A 24,008-nucleotide genomic window follows, 5' to 3' on the forward strand; every position below is an offset into this window, starting at 1 on the left:
ACTAAATTCTACCATTTTGATGTGTTTTCTTCTTCTGAAGCTGCTTTTGGTAGAAAAATACTTCAGGCAGCTGTTTCAGTTTGAATCTTCTGCTTATAATTTCAATTTAAACTTTATTTTGGGTGTGGATTATTTTTCAGCGGAATTGGCTGTCTTTATTTTATCCCTCCCTCTCTAGTGACTCTTGCGTGGAAAGATCCACATCTTGGGTAGTCATTATCCCATACGTCACTAGCTCATGGACTCTTGCTAATTACATGAAAGAAAACATAATTTATGTAAGAACTTACCTGATAAATTCATTTCTTTCATATTAGCAAGAGTCCATGAGGCCCACCCTTTTTTGTGGTGGTTATGATTTTTTTGTATAAAGCACAATTATTCCAATTCCTTATTTTTTATGCTTTCGCACTTTTTTCTTATCACCCCACTTCTTGGCTATTCGTTAAACTGATTTGTGGGTGTGGTGAGGGGTGTATTTATAGGCATTTTGAGGTTTGGGAAACTTTGCCCCTCCTGGTAGGAATGTATATCCCATACGTCACTAGCTCATGGACTCTTGCTAATATGAAAGAAATGAATTTATCAGGTAAGTTCTTACATAAATTATGTTTTTAAACACTGTAGAGCAGGAGGGCGCTGATGATAATTGCTCTGTCATACCCTCACACCAATCTGAAGTGGCTATGAGGGAGGTTTTGTCAGATGGGGAAATTTATGATTCAGGAAGAATTTCTCAGCAGGCAGAACCTGATGTTGTGACATTTAAATTTAAATTAGAGCATCTCCGCCCACTGCTTAAGGAGGTGCTATCTACTCTGGATGATTGTGACAACTTGGTCATCCCAGAAAAATTGTGCAAGATGGACAAGTTCCTAGAGGTCCCGGTGCACCCCGACGCTTTTCCAATACCCAAGCAGGTGGCGGACATAGTGAATAAGGAGTGGGAGAAGCCTGGGGGCAAGAGATGTTCAGGATCCCTGGGCACTAGAAATAGTCTCTCAGGGTTATCTTCTAGAATTCAAGGAACTACCCCCAAGGGGAAGGTTCCACATCTCTCGTTTATCTTCAAACCAAATAAAGAGACAGGCATTCTTACATTGTGTAGAGAACCTGTTAAAAATGGGAGTGATACACCCAGTTCCAACTGTGGAACAAGGACTGGGGTTTTACTCAAATCTGTTTGTAGTTCCCAAAAAAGAGGGAACCTTCAGACCAATTCTGGATTTAAAGATTCTAAACAAATTTCTCAGAGTGCCATCGTTCAAAATGGAAACTATTCGAACTATTCTACCTACAATCCAGGAGGGTCAATTTATGACTACCGTGGATCTAAAGGATGCGTATATACATATTCCTATCCACAAAGATCATCATCAGTTCCTAAGGTTCGCCTTTCTGGACAAACATTACCAGTTTGTGGCTCTCCCATTCGGGCTAGCCACTGCTCCAAGGATTTTCACAAAGGTACTCGGGTCCCTTCTAGCGGTTCTAAGACCAAGGGGCATTGCAGTGGCACCTTACTTGGACGACATTCTAATACAAGCGTCGTCTTTTTCAAAGGCAAAGGCTCACACAGACATCGTTCTGGCCTTTCTCAGATCTCACGGTGGAAGGTGAACATAGAAAAGAGTTCCCTGTCTCCGTCAACAGTTCCCTTCTTGGGGACAATAATAGATTCTTTAGAAATGAAGATTTTCCTGACAGATGTCAGAAAGTCAAAGCTTCTAAACGCTTGTCAAGTTCTTCACTCTGTTCTACGGCCTTCCATAGCTCAGTGCATGGAAGTAGTAGGGTTGATGGTTGCAGCAATGGACATAGTTCCTTTTGCGCGAATTCATCTAAGACCATTACAACTGTGCATGCTCAAACAGTGGAATGGGGACTATACAGACTTGTCTCCAGTGATTCAAGTAGATCAGAAGACCAGAGACTCACTCCGTTGGTGGCTGACCCAGGATCACCTGTCCGAGGGAATGAGCTTCCGCAGACCAGAGTGGGTCATCGTCACGACCGACGCCAGTCTATTAGGCTGGGGCGCAGTCTTGGATTCCCTGAAAGCTCAGAGTCTATGGTCCAGGGAAGAGTCTCTTCTCCCGATAAACATTCTGGAACTGAGAGCGATATTCAATGCTCTCAGGGATTGGCCTCAACTAGCAAAGGCCAGATTCATAAGATTCCAATCAGACAACATGACGACTGTTGCTTACATCAATCATCAGGGGGGAACAAGGAGTTCCCTGGCGATGAGAGAGGTGACCAAAATCATCAAATGGGCGGAGGATCACTCCTGCCACCTATCTGCGATCCACATCCCAGGAGTGGAAAACTGGGAGGCGGATTATCTGAGTCGTCAGACCTTCCATCCGGGGGAGTGGGAACTCCACCCGGAGGTATTTGCCCAATTGACCCAATTATGGGGCATTCCAGACATGGATCTGATGGCGTCTCGTCAGAACTTCAAGGTTCCTTGCTACGGGTCCAGATCCAGGGATCCCAAGGCGACTCTAGTGGATGCATTAGTGGCGCCTTGGACCTTCAACCTAGCTTATGCGTTTCCACCGTTCCCTCTCATTCCCAGGCTGGTAGCCAGGATCAAACAGGAGAAGGCCTCGGTGATTTTGATAGCTCCTGCGTGGCCACGCAGGACTTGGTATGCAGACCTGGTGAATATGTCATCGGCTCCACCATGGAAGCTACCTTTGAGACAGGATCTTCTAGTACAGGGTCCATTCGAACATCCAAATCTAGTTTCTCTCCAGCTGACGGCTTGGAAATTGAACGCTTGATGTTATCTAAGCGTGGGTTTTCGGATTCTGTGATAGATACTCTGGTACAAGCCAGAAAACCTGTGACTAGAAAGATTTACCATAAAATATGGAAAACATATATCTGTTGGTGTGAATCCAAGGGATTCTCATGGAGTAAGATTAAAATTCCTAGGATCCTTTCCTTTCTCCAAGAAGGTTTGGATAAGGGATTATCAGCGAGTTCTCTAAAAGGACAGATTTCTGCTTTATCTGTCTTGTTACACAAACGACTGGCAGCTGTGCCAGATGTTCAAGCTTTTGTTCAGGCTTTGGTCAGGATCAAGCCTGTTTACAGACCTTTGACTCCTCCCTGGAGTCTAAATTTAGTTCTTTCAGTTCTTCAAGGGGTTCCGTTTGAACCCTTACACTCCATAGATATCAAGTTGTTATCTTGGAAAGTTCTGTTTTTGGTTGCTATTTCTTCTGCGAGAAGAGTTTCTGAATTATCTGCTCTGCAGTGTAATCCGCCCTATCTGGTGTTTCATTCAGATAAGGTTGTTTTACGTACTAAACCTGGTTTCCTTCCAAAAGTTGTTTCCAACAAGAATATTAACCAGGAAATAGTTGTGCCTTCTTTGTGCCCGAATCCAGTTTCGAAGAAGGAACGTTTGCTACACAATTTAGATGTAGTCCGTGCTTTAAAGTTCTATTTAGAAGCAACAAAGGATTTCAGACAAACGTCTTCTCTGTTTGTCGTTTATTCTGGCAAGAGGAGAGGTCAAAAAGTTACTGCTACCTCTCTTTCCTTTTGGCTGAAAAGCATCATCCGATTGGCTTACGAGACTGCCGGACGGCAGCCTCCTGAACGAATCACAGCTCACTCTACTAGGGCTGTGGCTTCCTCATGGGCCTTCAAGAACGAGGCTTCTGTTGATCAGATATGTAAGGCAGCGACTTTGTCTTCTCTGCACACTTTTGCCAAATTCTACAAATTTGATACTTTTGCTTCTTCGGAGGCTATTTTTGGGAGAAAGGTTTTGCAAGCCGTGGTGCCTTCTGTTTAGGTAACCTGATTGGCTCCCTCCCTTCATCCGTGTCCTAAAGCTTTGGTATTGGTTCCCACAAGTTATGGATTACGCCGTGGACCGGACACACCAATGTTGGAGAAAACAGAATTTATGCTTACCTGATAAATTACTTTCTCCAACGGTGTGTCCGGTCCACGGCCCGCCCTGGTTTTTTAATCAGGTTTGATAAATTTCTTTCTTTAACTACAGTCACCACGGCACCCTATAGTTTCTCCTTTTTTTCTCCTGTCCATCGGTCGAATGACTGGGGGGGCGGAGCCTAGGAGGGACTATATGGACAGCTTTTGCTGTGCTCTTTGCCATTTCCTGTTGGGGAGGAGAATATTCCCACAAGTTATGGATGACGCCGTGGACCGGACACACCGTTGGAGAAAGTAATTTATCAGGTAAGCATAAATTCTGTTTTATATGACTTTTGGAGTGTTTTGTGACTTTGAAACACTTTTGGGAACGTTTCTATTACGCCTGGCTGTTGTTTAGACACCTAATCTAGTCAGGAAGGCCCCTTCACTCTGGTATGCAGAGGGAGGAGGCCTCATTTTCGCGCCTCAGTTGCGCAGTTACTTTTGGAAGCAGTGCATGCAGCTTCATGTGAGAGGTTCCTGTGGCCATAAAAACGATTTCAAGAAGGCTCTTTTCTGTGGTGATTAACCCCCAAGGAAGGTAAAAGCCGCAGCAAAGGCTGTGGCAGGTACTGTAGTGGGTTTAAACTGGTAAATTGAACAATTAGCTCCGGTTTACTTATTTAAGGGGTTAGAGACTTGAAATTTGGTGTGCAATACTTTCAAAGCATTAAGACTGTTGAGATGAGATAACTTCAGTTGGGGGGAGCAGTTGGCAGACTTTTCTGCTTAAGGTATGACTAGCCATATTTCTAACAAGACTGTGTAATGCTGGAAGGCTGTCATTTTTCCCCTCATGGGGATCGGTAAGCCATTTTCTTAGTCTCAAACAGAATAAAGGGCTTAATATGGGCTATAAAACTGGTAGACACTTTTATGGGCTAGATCGATTGCTTTATTTAGGCATTTTATACAGTTTGATGTTCAAATTCACACTTTATAACTTTGGGGAACGTTTTTTTTACGTCAGGCACTGGTTTAGACACCTTCTCAGTCAGGAAGGGCCTTCTCTGTAGTAGGCAGAGACTCATTTTCGCGCCATTACTGCGCAGTTACTTTTGAGAGCAATACATGCAGCTGCATGTGTGTGGGTCTGGAATTAGTTGAAAAGGTTCCTAGAAGGCTTCATTTGGTATCGTATACTCCCCTGGGTTTGGTTAAATTTGAACAATTCCTTCATAGTTTTTCACATATTCAGTAATAAAGTGTGCCCTGTTTAAAATTTAAAGAGACAGTTATGGTTTTGTTTTAAAACGGTTTTTGTACTTTATTGACAAGTTTAAGCCTGTTTAACATGTCTGTGCCTTCAGATAGACTATGTTCTGTGTGTATGGAAGCCAAAGTGTCTCCCTCTTCAAATATGTGTGATAATTGTGCCATAGCGTCCAAACAAAGTAAGGACAGTACTGCCACAGATAGTAAAGTTGCCCAAGATGATTCATCAGATGAAGGGAGTAGACATAGTTCTACATCATCTCCTTCTGTGTCTACACCAGTTTTGCCCACGCAGGAGACCCCTAGTACTTCTAGCGTGCCAATGCTTGTTACTATGCAACAATTGACAGCAGTAATGGATAACTCCAAAGCAAATATTTTATCCAGAATGCTGATTGTGACTCTTTGGTGGTTCCAGAGAAATTGTGCAAAATGGACAAATTCTTAGAGGTCCCTGTGCACGCTGATGCCTTTCCGACACCCAAGAGGGTGGCGGACATAGTGACCAAGGAGTGGGAGAAGCCAGGTATACCTTTTGTCCCACCTCCTATATTTAAGAAAATGTTCCCCATTGTCGACCCCAGAAGGCACACATGGCAAACAGTCCCTAAGGTTGAGGGGGCAGTTTCTACGTTGGCCAAGCGCACAACTATTCCCATTGAGGACAGTTGTGCTTTCAAAGATCCTATGGATAAAAAATTGGAAGGATTGCTTAAAAAGATATTTGTTCAGCAAGGTTTCCTTCTCCAACCAATTTCGTGAATTATTCCTGTCACCACGGCGGCGTCTTTTTGGTTCGAGGAACTAGAAAATTCTCTCCATAAGGAGACTCCATATGAGGAAGTCATGGACAGAATTCACGCACTAAAGTTGGCTAATTCCTTTATTTTAGATGCCGCTTTTCAATTGGCTAAATTAGCGGCGAAAAATTCAGGTTTTGCAATAGTGGCGCGCAGAGCGCTTTGGCTAAAATCTTGGCGGCGGATGTGTCGTCCAAGACAAAACTGCTTAATATTCCTTTCAAAGGTAAGACCCTTTTTGGGCCAGAATTGAAGGAGATTATTTCAGACATCACTGGGGGAAAGGGCCATGCCCTCCCACAGGATAGGCCTTTCAAGGCTAAGAACAAATCTAATTTTCGTTCATTTCGCAATTTCAGGAACGGACCGTCTCCTAACTCTGCAGCCTCTAGACAAGAGGGTAACACTTCCCAGCCTAAACCAGCATGGAAACCAATGCAAGGCTGGAACAAGGGTAAACAGGCCAAGAAGCCTGCTGCTGCTACCAAGACAGCATGAAGGGGTAGCCCCCGATCCGGGACCGGATCTAGTAGGGGGCAGACTTTCTCTCTTTGCTCAGGCTTGGGCAAGAGATGTTCCGGATCCCTGGGCACTAGAAATAGTCTCTCAGGGGTATCTTCTAGAGTTCAAGGAACTTCCTCCAAGGGGAAGGTTCCACATGTCTCGCTTATCTTCAGACCAGATAAAGAGACAGGCATTCTTACATTGCGTAGGAGACCTATTAAAGATGGGAGTGATACACCCAGTTCCAACAGCGGAACAAGGTCTGGGGTTTTACTTAAACCTGTTTGTAGTTCCCAAAAAAGAGGGAACTTTCAGGCCAATTCTGGATTTAAAAATTCTAAACAAGATTCTCAGAGTTCCATCATTCAAAATGGAAACCATTCGAACGATTTTACCAACAATCCAGGAGAGTCAGTACATGACTACCGTGGACTTAAAGGATGCGTACCTACATATTCCTATCCATAAAGATCATCATCAGTTCCTAAGGTTCGCCTTTCTGGACAAACATTACCAGTTCGTGGCTCTTCCGTTCGGTTTAGCCACTGCTCCCAGAATTTTCACAAAGGTGCTAGGGTCCCTACTAGCGGTTCTAAGACCGAGGGGCATTGCGGTGGCACCTTACTTAGACGACATTCTAATCCAAGCGTCGTCCCTTTCCAGATCAAGGGCTCATACAGACAATGTATTAGCCTTGTCAAGTTCTTCAAGCTATTCCTCAGCCTTCCATAGCTCAGTGCATGGAGGTAATAGGACTAATGGTTGCAGCAATGGACGTGGTTCCTTTTGCTCGAATTCATCTAAGACCATTGCAACTGTGCATGCTCAAACAGTGGAATGGGGATTATGCAGACTTGTCTCCCCAGATTCAAGTAGACCAAGTAACCAGAGACTCACTCCTCTGGTGGTTGACTCAGGATCACCTGTCTCAGGGAATGAGTTTCGGCAGACCAGAGTGGGTCATCGTCACGACCGACGCCAGTCTCTTAGGCTGGGGCGCGGTCTGGGACTCCCTGAAAGCTCAGGGTCTATGGTCTCGGGAAGAGTCCCTTCTCCCGATAAACATTTTGGAACTGAGAGCGATATTCAATGCGCTCCTGTCCTGGCCTCACCTAGCGAAGGCCAGATTCATAAGATTTCAGTCGGACAACATGACGACTGTAGCGTACATCAATCATCAGGGGGGAACAAAGAGTTCCTTGGCGATGACAGAGGTATCCAAGATCATCAAATGGGCGGAGGATCACTCCTGCCACCTATCTGCAATCCACATCCCAGGAGTAGACAACTGGGAGGCGGATTATTTGAGTCTTCAGACTTTCCATCAGGGGGAATGGGAACTCCACCCGGAGGTCTTTGCCCAGTTAACTCAACTATGGGGCACTCCGGATATGGATCTGATGGCGTCTCGTCAGAACTTCAAAGTTCCTCGTTACGGGTCCAGATCCAGGGATCCCAGGGCGACACTAGTGGATGCATTAGTGTCGCCTTGGTCGTTCAATCTAGCTTATGTGTTTCCATCGTTCCCTCTCCTTCCAAGGCTGGTAGCCAGGATCAAACAGGAGAAGGCCTCGGTGATCCTAATAGCTCCTGCGTGGCCACGCAGGACTTGGTATGCAGACCTGGTGAATATGTCATCGGCTCCACCATGGAAACTACCTTTGAGACAGGATATTCTAGTACAAGGTCCATTCGAACATCCAGATCTAGTCTCTCTGCAACTGACTGCTTGGAAATTGAACGCTTGATTCTATCTAAGCGCGGGTTTTCAGATTCAGTTACAGATACTCTGGTTCAAGCCAGAAAGCCTGTGACTAGGAAAATTTACCATAAGATATGGCACAAATATATCCGTTGGTGCGAATCCAAGGGTTTTTCTTGGAGTAAAATCAAAATTCCTAGGATTCTTTCCTTTCTCCAAGAGGGTTTGGAGAAAGGTCTGTCAGTTAGTTCTCTAAAGGGACAGATATCTGCTCTGTCTGTCTTGTTGCACAAACGTCTGGCAGCCATGCCAGATGTACAAGCGTTTGTACAGGCGTTAGTCAGAATCAAGCCTGTTTACAGACCTATGACTCCTCCATGGAGTCTAAACTTAGTTCTTTCAGTTCTTCAAGGGGTTCCGTTTGAACCTTTGCATTCCATAGATATTAAGTTACTATCTTGGAAAGTTCTGTTTTTAGTTGCTATTTCTTCTGCTAGAAGAGTTTCTGAAATATCTGCTTTGCAGTGTACTTCTCCCTATCTGGTATTTCATGCAGATAAGGTAGTTTTACGTACCAAACCTGGTTTTCTTCCAAAAGTAGTTTCCAACAGGAATATTAACCAGGAAATAGTTGTTCCTTCTCTATGTCCGAATCCAGTTTCAAAGAAGGAACGTTTGTTACACAACCTAGATGTGGTCCGTGCTTTAAAATTCTATTTAGAAGCAACAAAGGATTTCAGACAAACATCATCTTTGTTTGTCGTTTATTCTGGTAAGAGGAGAGGGCAGAAAGCTACTGCTACCTCTCTTTCTTTTTGGCTGAAAAGCATCATCCGATTAGCTTATGAGACTGCCGGACGGCAGCCTCCTGAACGAATTACAGCTCACTCTACTAGAGCTGTGGCTTCCACATGGGCCTTCAAGAACGAGGCTTCTGTTGATCAGATCTGTAAGGCAGCGACTTGGTCTTATCTGCATACTTTTGCCAAATTTTACAAATTCGATACTTATGCTTCTTCGGAGGCTGTTTTTGGGAGAAAGGTTTTGCAGGCCGTGGTGCCTTCCGTTTAGGTAACCTGACTTGTTCCCTCCCTTCATCCGTGTCCTATAATTTTGGTATTGGTTCCCACAAGTAAGGATGAAGCCGTGGACTGGACACACCAATGTAGGAGAAAACAGAATTTATGTTTACCTGATAAATTTCTTTCTCCTACTGTGTGTCCGGTCCACGGCCCGCCCTGGCTTTCAGTCAGGTTTAAAATTTTTTGTTTCTGTACACTACAGTCACCACGGCACCCCATAGTTTCTCCTTTTTCTCCTAACCGTCGGTCGAATGACTGGGGGGCGGAGCCAGAGGGGGAGCTATATGGGCAGCTTTTGCTGTGCTCTCTTTGCCATTTCCTGTTAGGGAAGATAATATTCCCACAAGTAAGGATGAAGCCGTGGACCGGACACACCGTAGGAGAAAGAAATTTATCAGGTAAACATAAATTCTGTTTTTCCTGAAGGAGGTCTTTTTCCACCAGAGGTTACTGCACGGTTTTGCATGGCCATCTCTCTGGCCTTAGCGTATTTGCATCTTCCTGCCACGTGCAAACGAAGACTTAATCCATGTATTCCTGCCCAAGGTCTGGCATGTAAGAGGATTTTGGTATCCGATCAGTCTTCTGGGGAAGCGGTGTCTTCTGAGGCTTCAGAGGTGCTACCTCTAGGGTCGGAGACCACGGATGCTCCGTCGGAGGTGAATTTTGCCTTTAAATTTAGAATGGCTCACCTGCGTGACCTTCTGAGAGAAGTTTTGGCGACGTTGAAGGATCCTAGTTTTGATCCGTCAGCTGAATCTGTCTGCTGATTCAGATAGCGAGCGTGTTTAGATGACTGGAGGGATGGTGATCCTATTCCTTATAGTCTCTATATTGTTTTTCTTTGTTTTTGTATCAGATTTCCAGTTCGGAGCTCTTGAGGAATTGTGTCGTATGACAGGCGGAACCTTTCGGTTTCACTTTCCCTTGGGCTATCTCTTGTGTATGCTTGCCTAATTTCTTTTCTAATCCGGTTAGGATAAATGTTTATCCTGTTGTTCCTTCGATATGTCTGAGACTATGTTTAAGCTTCGGAGCTTATATGTTTTTCTGTTTATTATTCTCAGTTTTCTGGCCCTGCTAGAAATTTAGAATTTTCCATTTGATCCATGAACAGATATGTGGTATCCTTCATATCGGGCCGGTCCTGGTTGGGTATAGTTTTCTCTGTTCCTTTGCGATTTGTACAGCAGATATGTTGTATCCTGACTAACAGCCTGATCCTGTTTGGGTTCTAGTTAACCCTCTTCTTTCTTCTTCTCAAGAGGTTGTTTTTTGGTCCAGAGTTAACCCTTCTATCCTGGATGTCAGGCTGGTCCTGGTTATATTGTCTTGGTTGGGCATCTGATATTGGATCATATGCAGTCCAAGTGGCCTACAAGTTAATACCCTGCTTTGCAAAGCTGTGACTTGGAGCTTTGATTCTGCTGTGGCAGTTTTCTTTAGGATCTAGGTTTCGCCTCTCTTGTTGAGGGGAGGACATGTGACTTCTTGGAGTCTTTTTCCTGGTTTCTTTTCACAGGGATGTATTTTCCCCCACTCTTGGTGCTCCATAGGGGTTATCTAATTCTTTTTGACTTGCTATGCTCTCTAAGTGGAACTTTTTTCTTTTTCCTCTTGAGGGTTGATATACGGTTTTCTCTTCCCTTCTCAAGGGGATGGATATTTTCCTATCATCATGTTGAGGAAATCCGTTTTTTAGGGACCATATTGTTTTCAGTAACCTCGTTCTGATCCTAGCTTTTCTGGGATCTAGGCGGGGGGGCTTTTTATTCAGTATCCTGTTTTCTTTTGGGTTCTGGTTGCTCCTATTTTTGGCGGTTCTGGTTTCTCCATCGCTTGCTAGGTGTTTTAAAGAATCTCTCTTGTCCTTAGCAGTTGGTTTTGGAATGAAGTCCTTGGGGGGCAAGCTCTATTGGTCAGGTAAATAGCTTAGCCACCTAGCAGCCAGAGGATTGGGAGTTTGAATCCAGCTGCAGCTGATTTAGGCTCCAGGGTTGTTCTTGATTCTGTTTGATTTTCAGACAGGAAGTCTCCTAGGCCTTTTGAGGTAAAATACTCTATAGGCTTGCCCTGCTGTTTTTCCTTCAGTCCTTTGTTGGTACTGTGGCTGGGGGATGTTTACAGTCAGATTTTTTTCGGCTTGGCATGTTGCTATCTATCTCCAGATTTTCAGAGATTCGGGTTAGTCCGCACCAGTCGCCTGTCTGTGGTATATCTTTCCCTATTCCGGAAACCTACCTTTGGTCTACCGGGGCAGTTTGGCTTATCACTTCCATGTATGTGGGAGAGTGCCTTCTGGGATTCCTTCTGATTTCTCTTAGAATTCTTCGGTCACTCTTTCTACTCTGAGGACCTAGTCTTCTGAGTTTTCCAGTTGGATTCTTTCTGAAGTAGATCCTTTTGCTGACTCTGAGAGTTCATCAGGGGGTTGAGGGACTCTCCTTTGATATGTCCTTTTGACAGATTTGTACCTTGGTGGGATCCGATCTAGGTTCTCTTGGCATTCGTGCCTATCCTAGTCTTGTCCTTAAGGGATCGTGGTCAGGGATTCTTACGTAGATCTCTGGATCCTTTGGTGCTGGGGAAGTTTATTCTCCCGTGTTTACTTCGACTATGTCTCCTCTTCTGGGTTGATTCAGTCTGTCAGGGGTAGACATCAGGGTTCCTGATTGCTCCTTTTTTTGTGATACGACTTGTTTTCGTGGTTGGTCTTCTCCATTATGGGTGCTCCTTATTATGGAGTTTTGACAGGGTCTTCGCCCTTGTCGTTTTGATGTATCGTGAAAGGGGGGTTTTTTTTGGAAGGGTGTCAGTCCTTTCCTCGGCTTGTAGCTGGTCCCTCGTTTCATTTTTTGGGTTGACGGCCTTTCCACCCTGTTTTTGTGGGGGGGGTGTTGGTTCTCTCTGATTTGATATTTCTTCTTGAAGGTTCTCTCTGGTCCTTCCAGGGTGTCCTGGAGAAAGGGTTCTTAGCCAGTTCTTGACAGGACGGCTAGTTCTTAGCCTGAGGGTTAGCCTGGCTGTTTAGCAGACGTGTGGTTACGGGTGGTCTCATCCATCGCTTCTGCCCTGATATATGGGCTCCAAAGCAGATCTAGTTATCTGTTTCTGTTTTTTTCTGAAGTCATGAACCTTTGGTGTTCATTTCTTTTTGCTATAACTCGGCCGGTGGTCAGGCGATTGCGTTCAAATTTTGGCCGTCAGAACTTTAGGATTGCATCGGTTCTTTGTATCGATGCAACAGATGGTCCTTGGATTTATCTATTCATTGACCTTTTACATTCTGGAATATCTCTCTAGGTACTAGTATTTTGCAGTCGGGTAATCCGCCTTATTTGGGTCTTCTTTCAAAGAAAACTTTTTCTTCGGGTCCTGCAAGGGGCTTCTCTCCCTTTTTTTGTCTGGGATCGTACCTCAAGGTCCTCTCAGTCTTTTTAGCATAGTCTCTTTGTTTCTGTGTTCTTCCTATGGAAGGGTACGGGGTTGGTAGTTTTGGTTGTCACCCTTGTCTTGTTCCTGGTGGAGTGTTTCTGCGCCTGACCTCATAGTCAGCGGGACCCTCTTCTCAGAAGTTTGTGTGCTCTTTTTGGGATCAGTGATTTTGTGTGGTCTCTGATGTGGGCTCTTACGATCCTAATTGTTGGGCAGTTACTTTGTCCTGCTAACTTTTTTGTTTTTTTGCTTTTGCTGCTGTTGAAGCAGTTTTCGGGAGTTGGAATTGCTGTGGTGCCCGCAGATGGGCCACCTTCTAGCATTCATTGTCCTCTATAGCTTGGGTATTATTTTCTCAAAAGTAATGAATGCAGCTGTGGACTCTCCCTGTATTTAGAAGGAAAACAAACATTTCAACTTACCAGATAATTTCCTTTCTTTCGATACAGGGAGAGGCAACAGCTCCCGCCCGTGCTCTCCGGAGGGCGGCTCTGAATTTAAATTGTTTTTTTCGGAACCTTTTTAACCCTGATATTTCTCCTACTGTTCCTTGTTCCCTCAGCAGAATGACTGGGGAATGAGGGAAGTGGGGGAGGTATTTAAGCCTTTGGCTGGGGTGTCTTTGCCGCCTCCTGGTAGCCAGGTTCTGTATTCCCAAAAGTAATGAATGCAGCTGTGGACTCTCCCTGTATCGAAGGAAAGGACATTATCTGGTAAGTCATAATGTTTGTTTTTTACCTTGGGACCTCTTTATAATATATGAAAGCTTAAATTGAAAAGTGGAAATTTATTGTCCAATTATTGAATGTTTCTTAAATGTGTATCTCGGATATTTGTAATATGAAATGGGTCACTTTTGACTGTTCATTACAAGATACATTTTACAATATACAAATAGGGCAGTACCTTGTACCAGGTATAAAGAACTAACACAAATATTATGCTGGATATAATATAATAGTCAAACTCTCTGTCACAGATTACTTTTCATATCTGATTTCTTTCTCTCCTCTCAGTTCCATATCTCTTTCCCTGTCTTTCTCTTTACTTTTTCTGCTCTTCACAATTCCGTGTCTTTTTCTTTATGCATTATGTGCTAGATAACAAGTGGAGAGTTATTGATAATACATGTTGAGTTACATTGCACAAAGAATAACATACATTTTTGGTATTACAAGTGGATAGTTGAATATTTTAATAAAGCATTTTAATGCAGCCGAAACATTTTAGCGTGCCTTCTACTTTTAATAGCAAGCACAGGGAGCCCTGTTGCGCTCATTATTACAAGTGGTGAGTTAAGTGTTGCACTAAAGCACAATCCAAAATACCAATTTAAAAGTTAGTGCTTTTTTAAGACCTAAAGTAAACCATTATTATTAATAATGTAGCACAGAATGACATGAAGAACTCCACTACTTGTACATCATTGGCTTAGCTCTCGAGCGATATCTGACAGGAAATTTCTATTACCCTATTATGTGAATAATTTTGCGCACCCACCTTATCTGACATGCAGGCTTCCTAAACTATTTCTCGAGCATTTAAAAATAACGTTGGGCTTGTTATACGAGTGCAAAAATAGAAGCACTATTGATTGCGCTGAAGTAATGCTAACAAACAATAGCGCTAATATTTTTGTGCTACTTTTGTAATCTAGGCCTATATCTGTATTGTTTACCCATTCCTATGTTCTATCTGGTTTTCTTTTATTTACTCTGTCTATTATATGTTTCTTCCTCAATGGTGTTGTATTATTTTTGGTTTATCTTCCTGGATATTTACTCTCCAGTTACTCCCCTTTCTCTGCTCACCTTTTTGTTTTTTGCTCTCTGATTTCCTTTTCTTATCTTGTCTCTAACCCCTATCATTTTCCATACAGCCAGAAGACATAGGACAGTCACCTATGCCTTCCATGCCGGACAGTGATAAAGTTGATCTTGAAGCATTCACTGAGTTCACTAAAATAATCACACCAGCCATTACTCGAGTGGTGGACTTTGCCAAGAAACTGCCTATGTTCTCTGAGGTAAGAAGTTATTTTTTCCTTCTATGTATAGTCGGTAACCTCTACAACTCTTTCCCTGATCTCTCTACTATATTTAGCATCTCTCTATTTATACTCACTACAGTATCCCTATTTTTTGTAATGTCTTGTTCTCTTTTCTCTGGCAAAGACCTCTCCACTGTCCTCTTTGACAATATGCTCTTTTTCCTTTCCATCTTAATATGGGAAGAGTCCACAGCTGCATTCCTTACTTGTGGGAAATACCGAACCTGGCCACCAGCAGGAGGCAAAGACACCCCAGCCAAAGTCTTAAATACCTCCCCCACTTCCTCATAACCCTAGTCATTCTTTGTCTTTCGTCACAGGAGGTTGGCAGAGAAGTGTTAAAAGATTTCGGAGTAGTCTCTTATGGAGGGTAGTACTCTTTGAGATGGGACTGGAGATTTAAGTAGTCCTACCAGCCTCTCAGTGAGAGCATGTATGAAAGATAGAGTCCGGAGATGCAGGGAGAGTCTTTCTGCGAACCCATCCCGACTCATATTAACAGCTCCATAGGCAATCAGAGAGGAGTCATAAATCTCTGTACTGTCTGGGTCATAGGAGGTGGTGAGTGCCCCAACCGTTGGGATATAAAGGTGCAGTTTTTTTGAATAAAATAAGATGTTTTATTTCTCTAGTTCTCTGGTAATTGCACTAGCAATGGAGGATTCTGTTATTTTAGAGGGCACTCACTCTGTTCTAATGAGTAATTCCTGTTTATATGGTGAGGAGGCCTTAGTTCTGCCCTCTCAATTATGTTCCATATGCCTTGATAATGTGATAATATCAAGCATGTTTGATACCACAGAGCCGTCCACCTCTGAGGAGTTGTCATCCAGTGAGGTGCGTACCCTACATTCTTATATCTCTACACATGCAGTTTTCCCGTAGCATTGCTGATCCTCCATCTGGAGGGGGCCTTTTTTCACCAGACGATACTGCGCAGTTCAGACGGTGGTGTCTGAGGCCTTTAATGCTTTACCTCACCCTGCTAAGCGCAAGCGAAAGGTTACATATTGCACTCCTTCCCAGACTACATCAGATAATTTATTGGATTTAACTGAGGGTTATCCGCGGATGAAGTTCATTCTGAGACTTCAGAGTATGAACATTCTGGGTCGGAGTCTGCTGCCTCTAAACCTCCGGCTGCAGAGGAACCAGACTTTAGTTTAGGAATTTGCGCTTTCTTCTAAAGGAAGTTTTTGACAAATTCAGAGATTCCAGAGGCCAAATTGCCTGATGAACCTTTAATTCCTAAATTTGATAGAGTTTGAGGACAGGGTGGTACCTTATCCTTCCCTGCTCCTGTTAGCTGGCGAACATTATTAAGAATGAATGGGACAGGATGGGATTCCTTTTCCCCCTCTTCTCCCTTTAACAAATTGTTCCCGGTCCTGGACTCTCAATGGAGTTGTGAGTTTCTGTCCCTAAATGGGATGGTGTTATCTTAACCCTTGCTAAACGTACTACTATTTCGCTTGAGGATAGTTCTTCGTTTGTAGAGCCCATGGATAAAAGATTGAAACTCTGTTAAGTAATATGTTTCAACATACAGGATATTTGTTTCAACCGGCAGCGGATGTTGCCGCCGTTACTGGAGAAACTACCTTCTGGTTTGACTCCTTATAGGATTTGATCGGGGTGGAGGATTCCCTCGACGTTACTCAGAAAAGATTTACAGCCTTGAGGGTTGTTAATTCTTTTTCTGTTCAGGCCCGTCGGGCTCTGGCTGAAGTCATGGTCTGCGGATATGACTTCTAAGTCTATACTTCTTCCCTCCCTTTAAGGGAATGATTTTGTCTGGTCCAGGCCTGGACTCAATTATCTCCACAGTCACAGGGGGGCAAGGGTGCCCTCCTACCGCAAGACTATATGAACTAATCTAAGGGACGATTTTCTTTCTGATAAAGCCCATGTCAGCAGTCCTTCGCTAAGCCAGAGCAAACCAAGAGCTTTTGGAAGCCAGCTCAGTCCTGAAATAAATCCAAGCAGAGCAAGAAGCCCGCCGAGTCTAAGTCTGCATGAATGGGCAATATGTCGCTCTTTTTAGTCGCTTGGTTCAGGGATGTGCAGGATCCATGGGTCCTGGAGGTCATAGCTCAGGGTTACAAGATAGGTTTTAAGTCTCAGCCACCCAAGGGCATATTCCTCCTGTCTTCCTGACCAGAAAGGAGGGAAGCCTTTCTGGGGTGTGTACGGGATCTGTCCTCTAGGAGTTATTGTCCCGGTGCCTATCGCAGTGAGAGGTTTGAGATACTATTCAAAACTTTTCATGGTCCCTAAGAAGGAGGGACCTTTCCGTCCGATTCTGGACCTAAAGTGCTTTAGCAAGTTTTTAAATGTACCTTCATTTAAAATGGAGACAATAAGGTCCATTCTTCCCCTTGTTTGAGAGGGGTAGCTCATGACCACGATAGATCTTTAGGGTTTGCATTCCTGGACCAGCACTTCCAGTTTATTGCCCTTCCGTTTGGTCTAGCTAAAGGCATTTTTCAAAGAGTGGACCTTTCTGAATATCTCCTCTGTCTTCTTCGATCCCATGGATGGCAGATAATCTAGAAAAAGTTCTCTTGTATCAAGTACCAGGGTAGAATTCCATAGACATGAGAATATTTTTAACAGACCAGAGACGTTGCAAGCTAGCTTCAACATGTCTTGCCCTCCAGATCTCTTTAAGGCCATCTGTGGCTCAGTGTATGGAGGTGATTGTTCTCATGTTGTCCAGCTTGGACATAATTTCCTTTTCCAGGTTTCACCTCAGACTGTTGCAACTGCACATGCTGAACTAGTGGAACGGCGATCGTTCAGATCTGTCTCAACAGATTTCTCTGGACAGCCTATCGGGAGAATTGCTCTCTTGGTGGTTTTGTCCGGATCACTTGTCCTGAGGGACGTCCGTCTCAAGACCATCTTGGGTGATTGGGACTACGGTTGCGAGTCTGTCAGGATGGGGAGCCATTTGGGGTGCCAGGAAGGCACAGGGCATCTGGTCTCAGAAGTTAAAGCTCCCTCCTGATCTCATTTCGGATCTTCAGGCTATATACAATGCTCTGAAGACTTGGCCTCTGCTGGGTTCGTCCCAGTTAATCAGATTCCAATCAAACAATATATCCTTGGTGGCTTACATCAACCATCAGGGGGGGATGAGAAGCTCCCTAGTTTTGAGGGAAGTATCTCAGATTCTGGTGTGGGGGAGACTTTCATTTGTTCGCTGTCAGTGATCCACATTCCGGGTGTAAACAACTGGGAAGCGGATTCCTCAGCAGAAAATCCTTTTATCCGAGAGAATGGTCTCTTCATCCCGAGTGTTTGCAGCGGGAGGAAGATCTTATATTGTCTCCATACCAAGCTACCCTGATAGGGGTTGAGGTACAGGGATCCTCAGGCGGAGCTAACAGATGCATTAGCAGAGCCTTGGAGGTTCAATCTGATTTATCCTTTCCGATCGTTACCACTACTTCCTAGTGTAGTAGCATGAGTCAAGCAGGCGTCAGTGATACTGACTGTTCCTTCTTGGCCGCAAAGGATATGGTTCGCGGATCTAGTGGGGATGTCATCATCTCCTCCGTGGAAGTTACCTTGTCCCAGTTATCTGCTGACCAAGGTCTCTTTGTTCATCATTGTCTAGATTCTCTGAGGCTGACTGCGTGGAGATTGAACGCTTAGTCCTAGCCAAGAGAGGGTTTTCTGAGAGAGTTATTTTTACTCTCCTTCAAGCTTGTAAGCTGGTTACTCGTTGTATCTATCATAAGGTGTGGAGGACCTACTTATTCTGTTCTCCAGGATGAACTGGAGAAGGGCTTTTCTACAAGTCCACTGAAGGGACAGTTTTCGGGCCTGTCTGTGGCCTAGATTTAGAGTTGGGCGGTAGCCGTCAAAACCAGCGTTAGAGGCTCCGAACGCTGGTTTTTACCGCCCGCTGGTATTTGGAGTCAGTCAGGAAAGGGTCTAACGCTCATTTTGCAGCAGCGACTTTTCTATACCGCAGATCCCCCTACGCCATTTGCGTATCCTATCTTTTCAATGGGATCTTTCTAACGCCGGTATTTAGAGTCTTGGCTGAAGTGAGCGTTAGAAATCTAACGACAAGACTCCAGCCGCAGAAAAAAGTCAGTAGTTAAGAGCTTTCTGGGCTAACGCCGGTTTATAAAGCTCTTAACTACTGTGCTCTAAAGTACACTAACACCCATAAACTACCTATGTATCCCTAAACCGAGGCCCCCCACATCGCAGCCACTCTATTAAACATTTTTAACCCCTAATCTGCCGCTCCGTACACTGCCGCCAGCTACGTTATCCCTATGTACCCCTAATATGCTGCCCCTAACACCACAGACCCCTATATTATATTTATTAACCCCTAATCTGACGCCCCCAACGTCGCCTCCACCTACCTACAATAATTAACCCCTAATCTGCCGACCGGATCTCACAGCTACTATAATAAATGTATTAACGCCTAAAGCTAAGTCTAACCCTAACACTAACACCCCCCTAAGTTAAATAAAATTTTAATCTAACGAAATAAATTAACTCTTATTAAATAAATTAATCCAATTTAAAGCTAAATACTTAACTGTAAAATAAACCCTAATATAGCTACAATATAAATTATAATTATATTGTAGCTATTTTAGGATTAATATTTATTTTACAGGCAACTTTGTAATTATTTTAACCAGGTACAATAGCTATTAAATAGTTAATAACTATTTAATAGTTACCTACTTAAAATAATTACAAAATTACCTGTAAAATAAATCCTAACCTAAGTTACAATTAAACCTAACACTACACTATCAATAAATGAATTAAATAAAATACCTACAATTATATACAATTAAACCTAACACTGCACTATCAATAAATTAATTAAATACAATACCTACAAATAAATACAATGAAATAAACTAACTAAAGTTACAAAAAATAAAAAAATATTTACAAACATTAGAAAAATATTACAACAATTTTAAACTAATTACACCTACTCTAAGCCCCCTAATAAAATAACAAAGCCCCCCAAAATAAAAAAATGCCCTACCCTATTCTAAATTAAAAAAGTTCAAAGCTCTTTTACCTTACCAGCCCTGAAAAGGGCCCTTTGCGGGGCATGCCCCAAAGAATTCAGCTCTTTTGCCTGTAAAAAAAACACATACAATACCCCCCCAACATTACAACCCACCACCCACATACCCCTAATCTAACCCAAACCCCCCTTAAATAAACCTAACACTAAGCCCCTGAAGATCTTCCTACCTTATCTTCACCTCGCCGAGTATCACACCGATCCGTCCTGGCTCCGATGTCTTGATCCAAGCCCAAGCGGGGGGCTGAAGATGTCCATGATCCGGCTGAAGTCTTCATCCAAGCGGGAGCTGAAGAGGTCCATGATCCGACTGAAGTCTTCTATCAACGGCATCTTCAATCTTCTTTCTTCCGGTTCCATGTTCATCCCGCCGACGCGGAACATCCATCTTCACTGACGACTTCCCGACGAACGACGGTTCCTTTAAGGGACGTCATCCAAGATGGCGTCCCTCGAATTCCGATTGGCTGATAGGATTCTATCAGCCAATCGGAATTAAGGTAGGAAAATTCTGATTGGCTGATGGAATCAGCCAATCAAAATCAAGTTCATTCCGATTGGCTGATCCGATCAGCCAATCTGATTGATCTCGCATTCTATTGGCTGATCGGAACAGCCAATAGAATGCAAGCTCAATCTGATTGGCTGTTCGGATCAGCCAATCGGATTGAACTTGATTCTGATTGGCTGATTCTATCAGCCAATCAGAATTTTCCTACCTTAATTCCGATTGGCTGATTCTATCAGCCAATCAGAATTCGAGGGACGCCATCTTGGATGACGTCCCTTAAAGGAACCGTCATTCGTCGGGAAGTCGTCGGTGAAGATGGATGTTCCGCGTCGGCGGGATGAACATGGATCCGGAAGAAAGAAGATTGAAGATGCCGTTGATAGAAGACTTCAGTCGAATCATGGACCTCTTCAGCTCCCGCTTGGATGAAGACTTCAGCCGGATCATGGACATCTTCAGTCCCCCGCTTGGGCTTGGATCAAGACATCGGAGCCAGGACGGATCGGTGTAATACCCGGCGAGGTGAAGATAAGGTAGGAAGATCTTCAGGGGCTTAGTGTTGGGTTTATTTAAGGGGGGTTTGGGTTAGATTAGGGGTATGTGGGTGGTGGGTTGTAATTTGGGGGGGGGGGTATTGTATGTGTTTTTTTTACAGGCAAAAGAGCTGAATTCTTTGGGGCATGCCCCGCAAAGGGCCCTTTTCAGGGCTGGTAAGGTAAAAGAGCTTTGAACTTTTTTAATTTAGAATAGGGTAGGGCATTTTTTTATTTTGGGGGGCTTTGTTATTTTATTAGGGGGCTTAGAGTAGGTGTAATTAGTTTAAAATTGTTGTAATATTTTTCTAATGTTTGTAAATATTTTTTTTTTTTTGTAACTTAGTTCTTTTTTATTTTTTGTACTTTAGTTAGTTTATTTCATTGTATTTATTTGTAGATATTGTATTTAATTAATTAATTTATTGATAGTGTAGTGTTAGGTTTAATTGTAACTTAGGTTAGGATTTATTTTACTGGTAATTTTGTAGTTATTAACTATTTAATAGCTATTGTACCTGGTTAAAATAATTACAAAGTTGCCTGTAAAATAAATATTAATCCTAAAATAGTTACAATATAATTATAATTTATATCGTAGCTATATTAGGGTTTATTTTACAGGTAAGTATTTAGCTTTAAATAGGAATAAGTTATTTAATAAGAGTTAATTTATTTTGTTAGATTTAAATTATATTTAACTTAGGGGGGTGTTAGGGTTAGGGTTAGACTTAGCTTTAGGAGTTAATACATTTATTATAGTAGCGATGAGATCCGTTCGGCAGATTAGGGGTTAATAATTGTAGGTAGGTGGAGGCGACGTTGGGGTCGGCAGATTAGGGGTTAATAAATATAATATAGTGGTCGGCGGTGTTAGGGGCAGCAGATTAGGGGTACATAGGCATAATGTAGGTTGCAGCGGTGCACGGAGCGGCAGATTAGGGGTTAATAATAATATGCAGGTGTCAGCGATAGCGGGGGCGGCAGATTAGGGGTTAATAAGTGTAAGGTTAGGGGTGTTTAGACTCGGGGTACATGTTAGAGTGTTAGGTGCAGACTTAGGAAGTGTTTCCCCATAGGAAACAATGTAGCTGCGTTAGGAGCTGAACTCTGCTTTTTTGCAGGTGTTAGTTTTTTTTTCAGCTCAAACAGCCTCATTGTTTCCTATGGGGGAATCGTGCACGAGCACGTTTTTGAAGCTGGCCGCGTCCGTAAGCAACGCTGGTATTGAGAGTTGCAGTGGCGGTAAATATGCTCTACGCTCCCTTTTTGGAGCCTAACGCAGCCCTTCTGTGAACTCTAAATACCAGCAGTATTTAAAAGGTGCGGGAGAAAAAAAGCCAGCGTAGCTAACGCACCCCTTTGGCCACAGAACTCTAAATCTAGCCATCTGTTACTGCACAAGAGGTTTGCAGAGCTTCCAGATGTGAAGCCATTTGTTAAGGCTATCGTATATAGTAAGTCAAAAGTAGTACAAAAATCACACTATTTTATTTTCAATAAAACTTGCTCGTTTGGCGATTATTCGTCTGCAGAGTCCAGACGTTTATATGTGATTGTGCTCGTGCCCTATTGTCCCCGGCCTTGGGAGGGCCTGTACAGTTCCCAGCAGGTGTAGCTGTCCCTGAGTGTTGTGCCTTTCGTTACAGAATAGCGCGCCTTCGTGTATTACTCAGACATATTTTTCAGTTATTAGACAACCCTATCCTTAACGGATACGGGAATCCACAGTCTTCTACTTTGATTGGCTCACCTCATTAGACATGGAAGATCAGGGTCCGTTTGGCTGGTCCTGCGGGTAGGCCTGTTTCTTCTTGGGCGTTAACCTACGGGTTGCCTTATATTTTCTTTTATCCGATTGGTATGTCTTTTATTTTTGTTTATATGTGTTCTTCGGAAACTTTCTGGGATCGATACTCACTGTTACTTCTGCAGAAGTTTGTTAAGGGACATGTTAGTCCTATGTTTGTCTGTTATTTTCTTTTCTTCTGATGGAAAGAGTCCACAGCTCCCCACCCGTATTTTTTATGTGGGGCGTCGTTATTTATTCTTCTGGCACCTTTCACCCTGATATTTCTTCTACTGTTCCTTGTTCCTCTGCAGAATGACTGGGGGATGAGGGAAGTGGGAGGAGTATTTAAGCCTTTGGCTGGGGTGTCTTTGCCTCCTCCTGGTGGCCAGGTTCTGTATTCCCAAAAGTAATGAATGCAGCTGTGGACTCTTTCCATCAGAAGAAAAGAAAATTATCAGGTAAGCATAATTTAAGTTTTTACTGTAGAATTCTTTAAATGGGTTTATAACTTCCTGCATTACTAATTAAGCCAAACAAATTGGCGAAACTTAAAGTGAAAGTAAATTATGTCTCTTTAGAACACATCAATGTATTGTATAGCATTAATATATTAAGATTGCTATTTTTTTTTCATAATTATTTTCATTTCTGAATATTTATTAATATATTTTTTTCCTACCGTTCTCAAGCTGACTCCACCCATCTTGTACTTCCTATATTTCTGTGTGATGACATCACAAAGCACGTTCATGGGGCCTGAGTGTATTGCGCATGCGCAAATTGTCGATTCCTCATTCTACTGCGCTTTTGTTACATTGTTCTAAGAGTTTCATATCTCTTTATAAATGACTTAGACACTTACGTCTAGTTATGGATAGCAATAGTTATGCGATGCGCTTCTATATTTCTGAGCCGCAGTCAAACCAGATGACGTTTCTGGTTATTCGCTAAGAAATGTTTTGCGCATGCGCAAATCGGGAGCGCGCGCCTAACATAATCGGTCCTTACAAAATAATTGTCGCATGCGCAGAGGAATAAATAGGAGGGTGACGTAGCTTCACCGCCGCCTAACAGCCAGAATATCAATTGGTGAGTAAAAAAACGTGATCAGGAAATTTAAAAAAAAAACGGGTTGAATTATTCAAAGCTAAAAATATACTTTCAATGTGGCTAAAACTTGATTTCCATATAACTTTGTAAAAAACGATGAATGAAAGTCCTATTAATTTTGGACAAGCAATATTACTGAGGATCGCAAAACCACTGAGTTTACTTTCACTTTAAGTATAATGTTTTTATTGGACGTGATGTTACTAGGTGAGCGGGACTATACACAAACTG

The 24,008-nt window shown here is 43.1% G+C and overlaps 1 protein-coding gene across 6 annotated transcripts in view; it reads left to right on the forward strand.

Moving 5' to 3' along the window:
* Positions 1 to 24,008, forward strand: part of THRA (thyroid hormone receptor alpha) — a 672,980-nt gene that overhangs the window by 643,374 nt on the left and 5,598 nt on the right. For all 6 annotated transcript variants that reach the window (XM_053698205.1, XM_053698250.1, XM_053698223.1 and 3 more), the window contains one exon: positions 14,578 to 14,724. In XM_053698205.1, coding sequence (XP_053554180.1) covers positions 14,578 to 14,724 — 147 coding nt within the window. The remainder of the gene's footprint in view (positions 1 to 14,577; positions 14,725 to 24,008) is intronic.

Source organism: Bombina bombina, chromosome 1, assembly GCF_027579735.1.
Source record: "Bombina bombina isolate aBomBom1 chromosome 1, aBomBom1.pri, whole genome shotgun sequence".
NCBI lineage: Eukaryota > Metazoa > Chordata > Amphibia > Anura > Bombinatoridae > Bombina > Bombina bombina.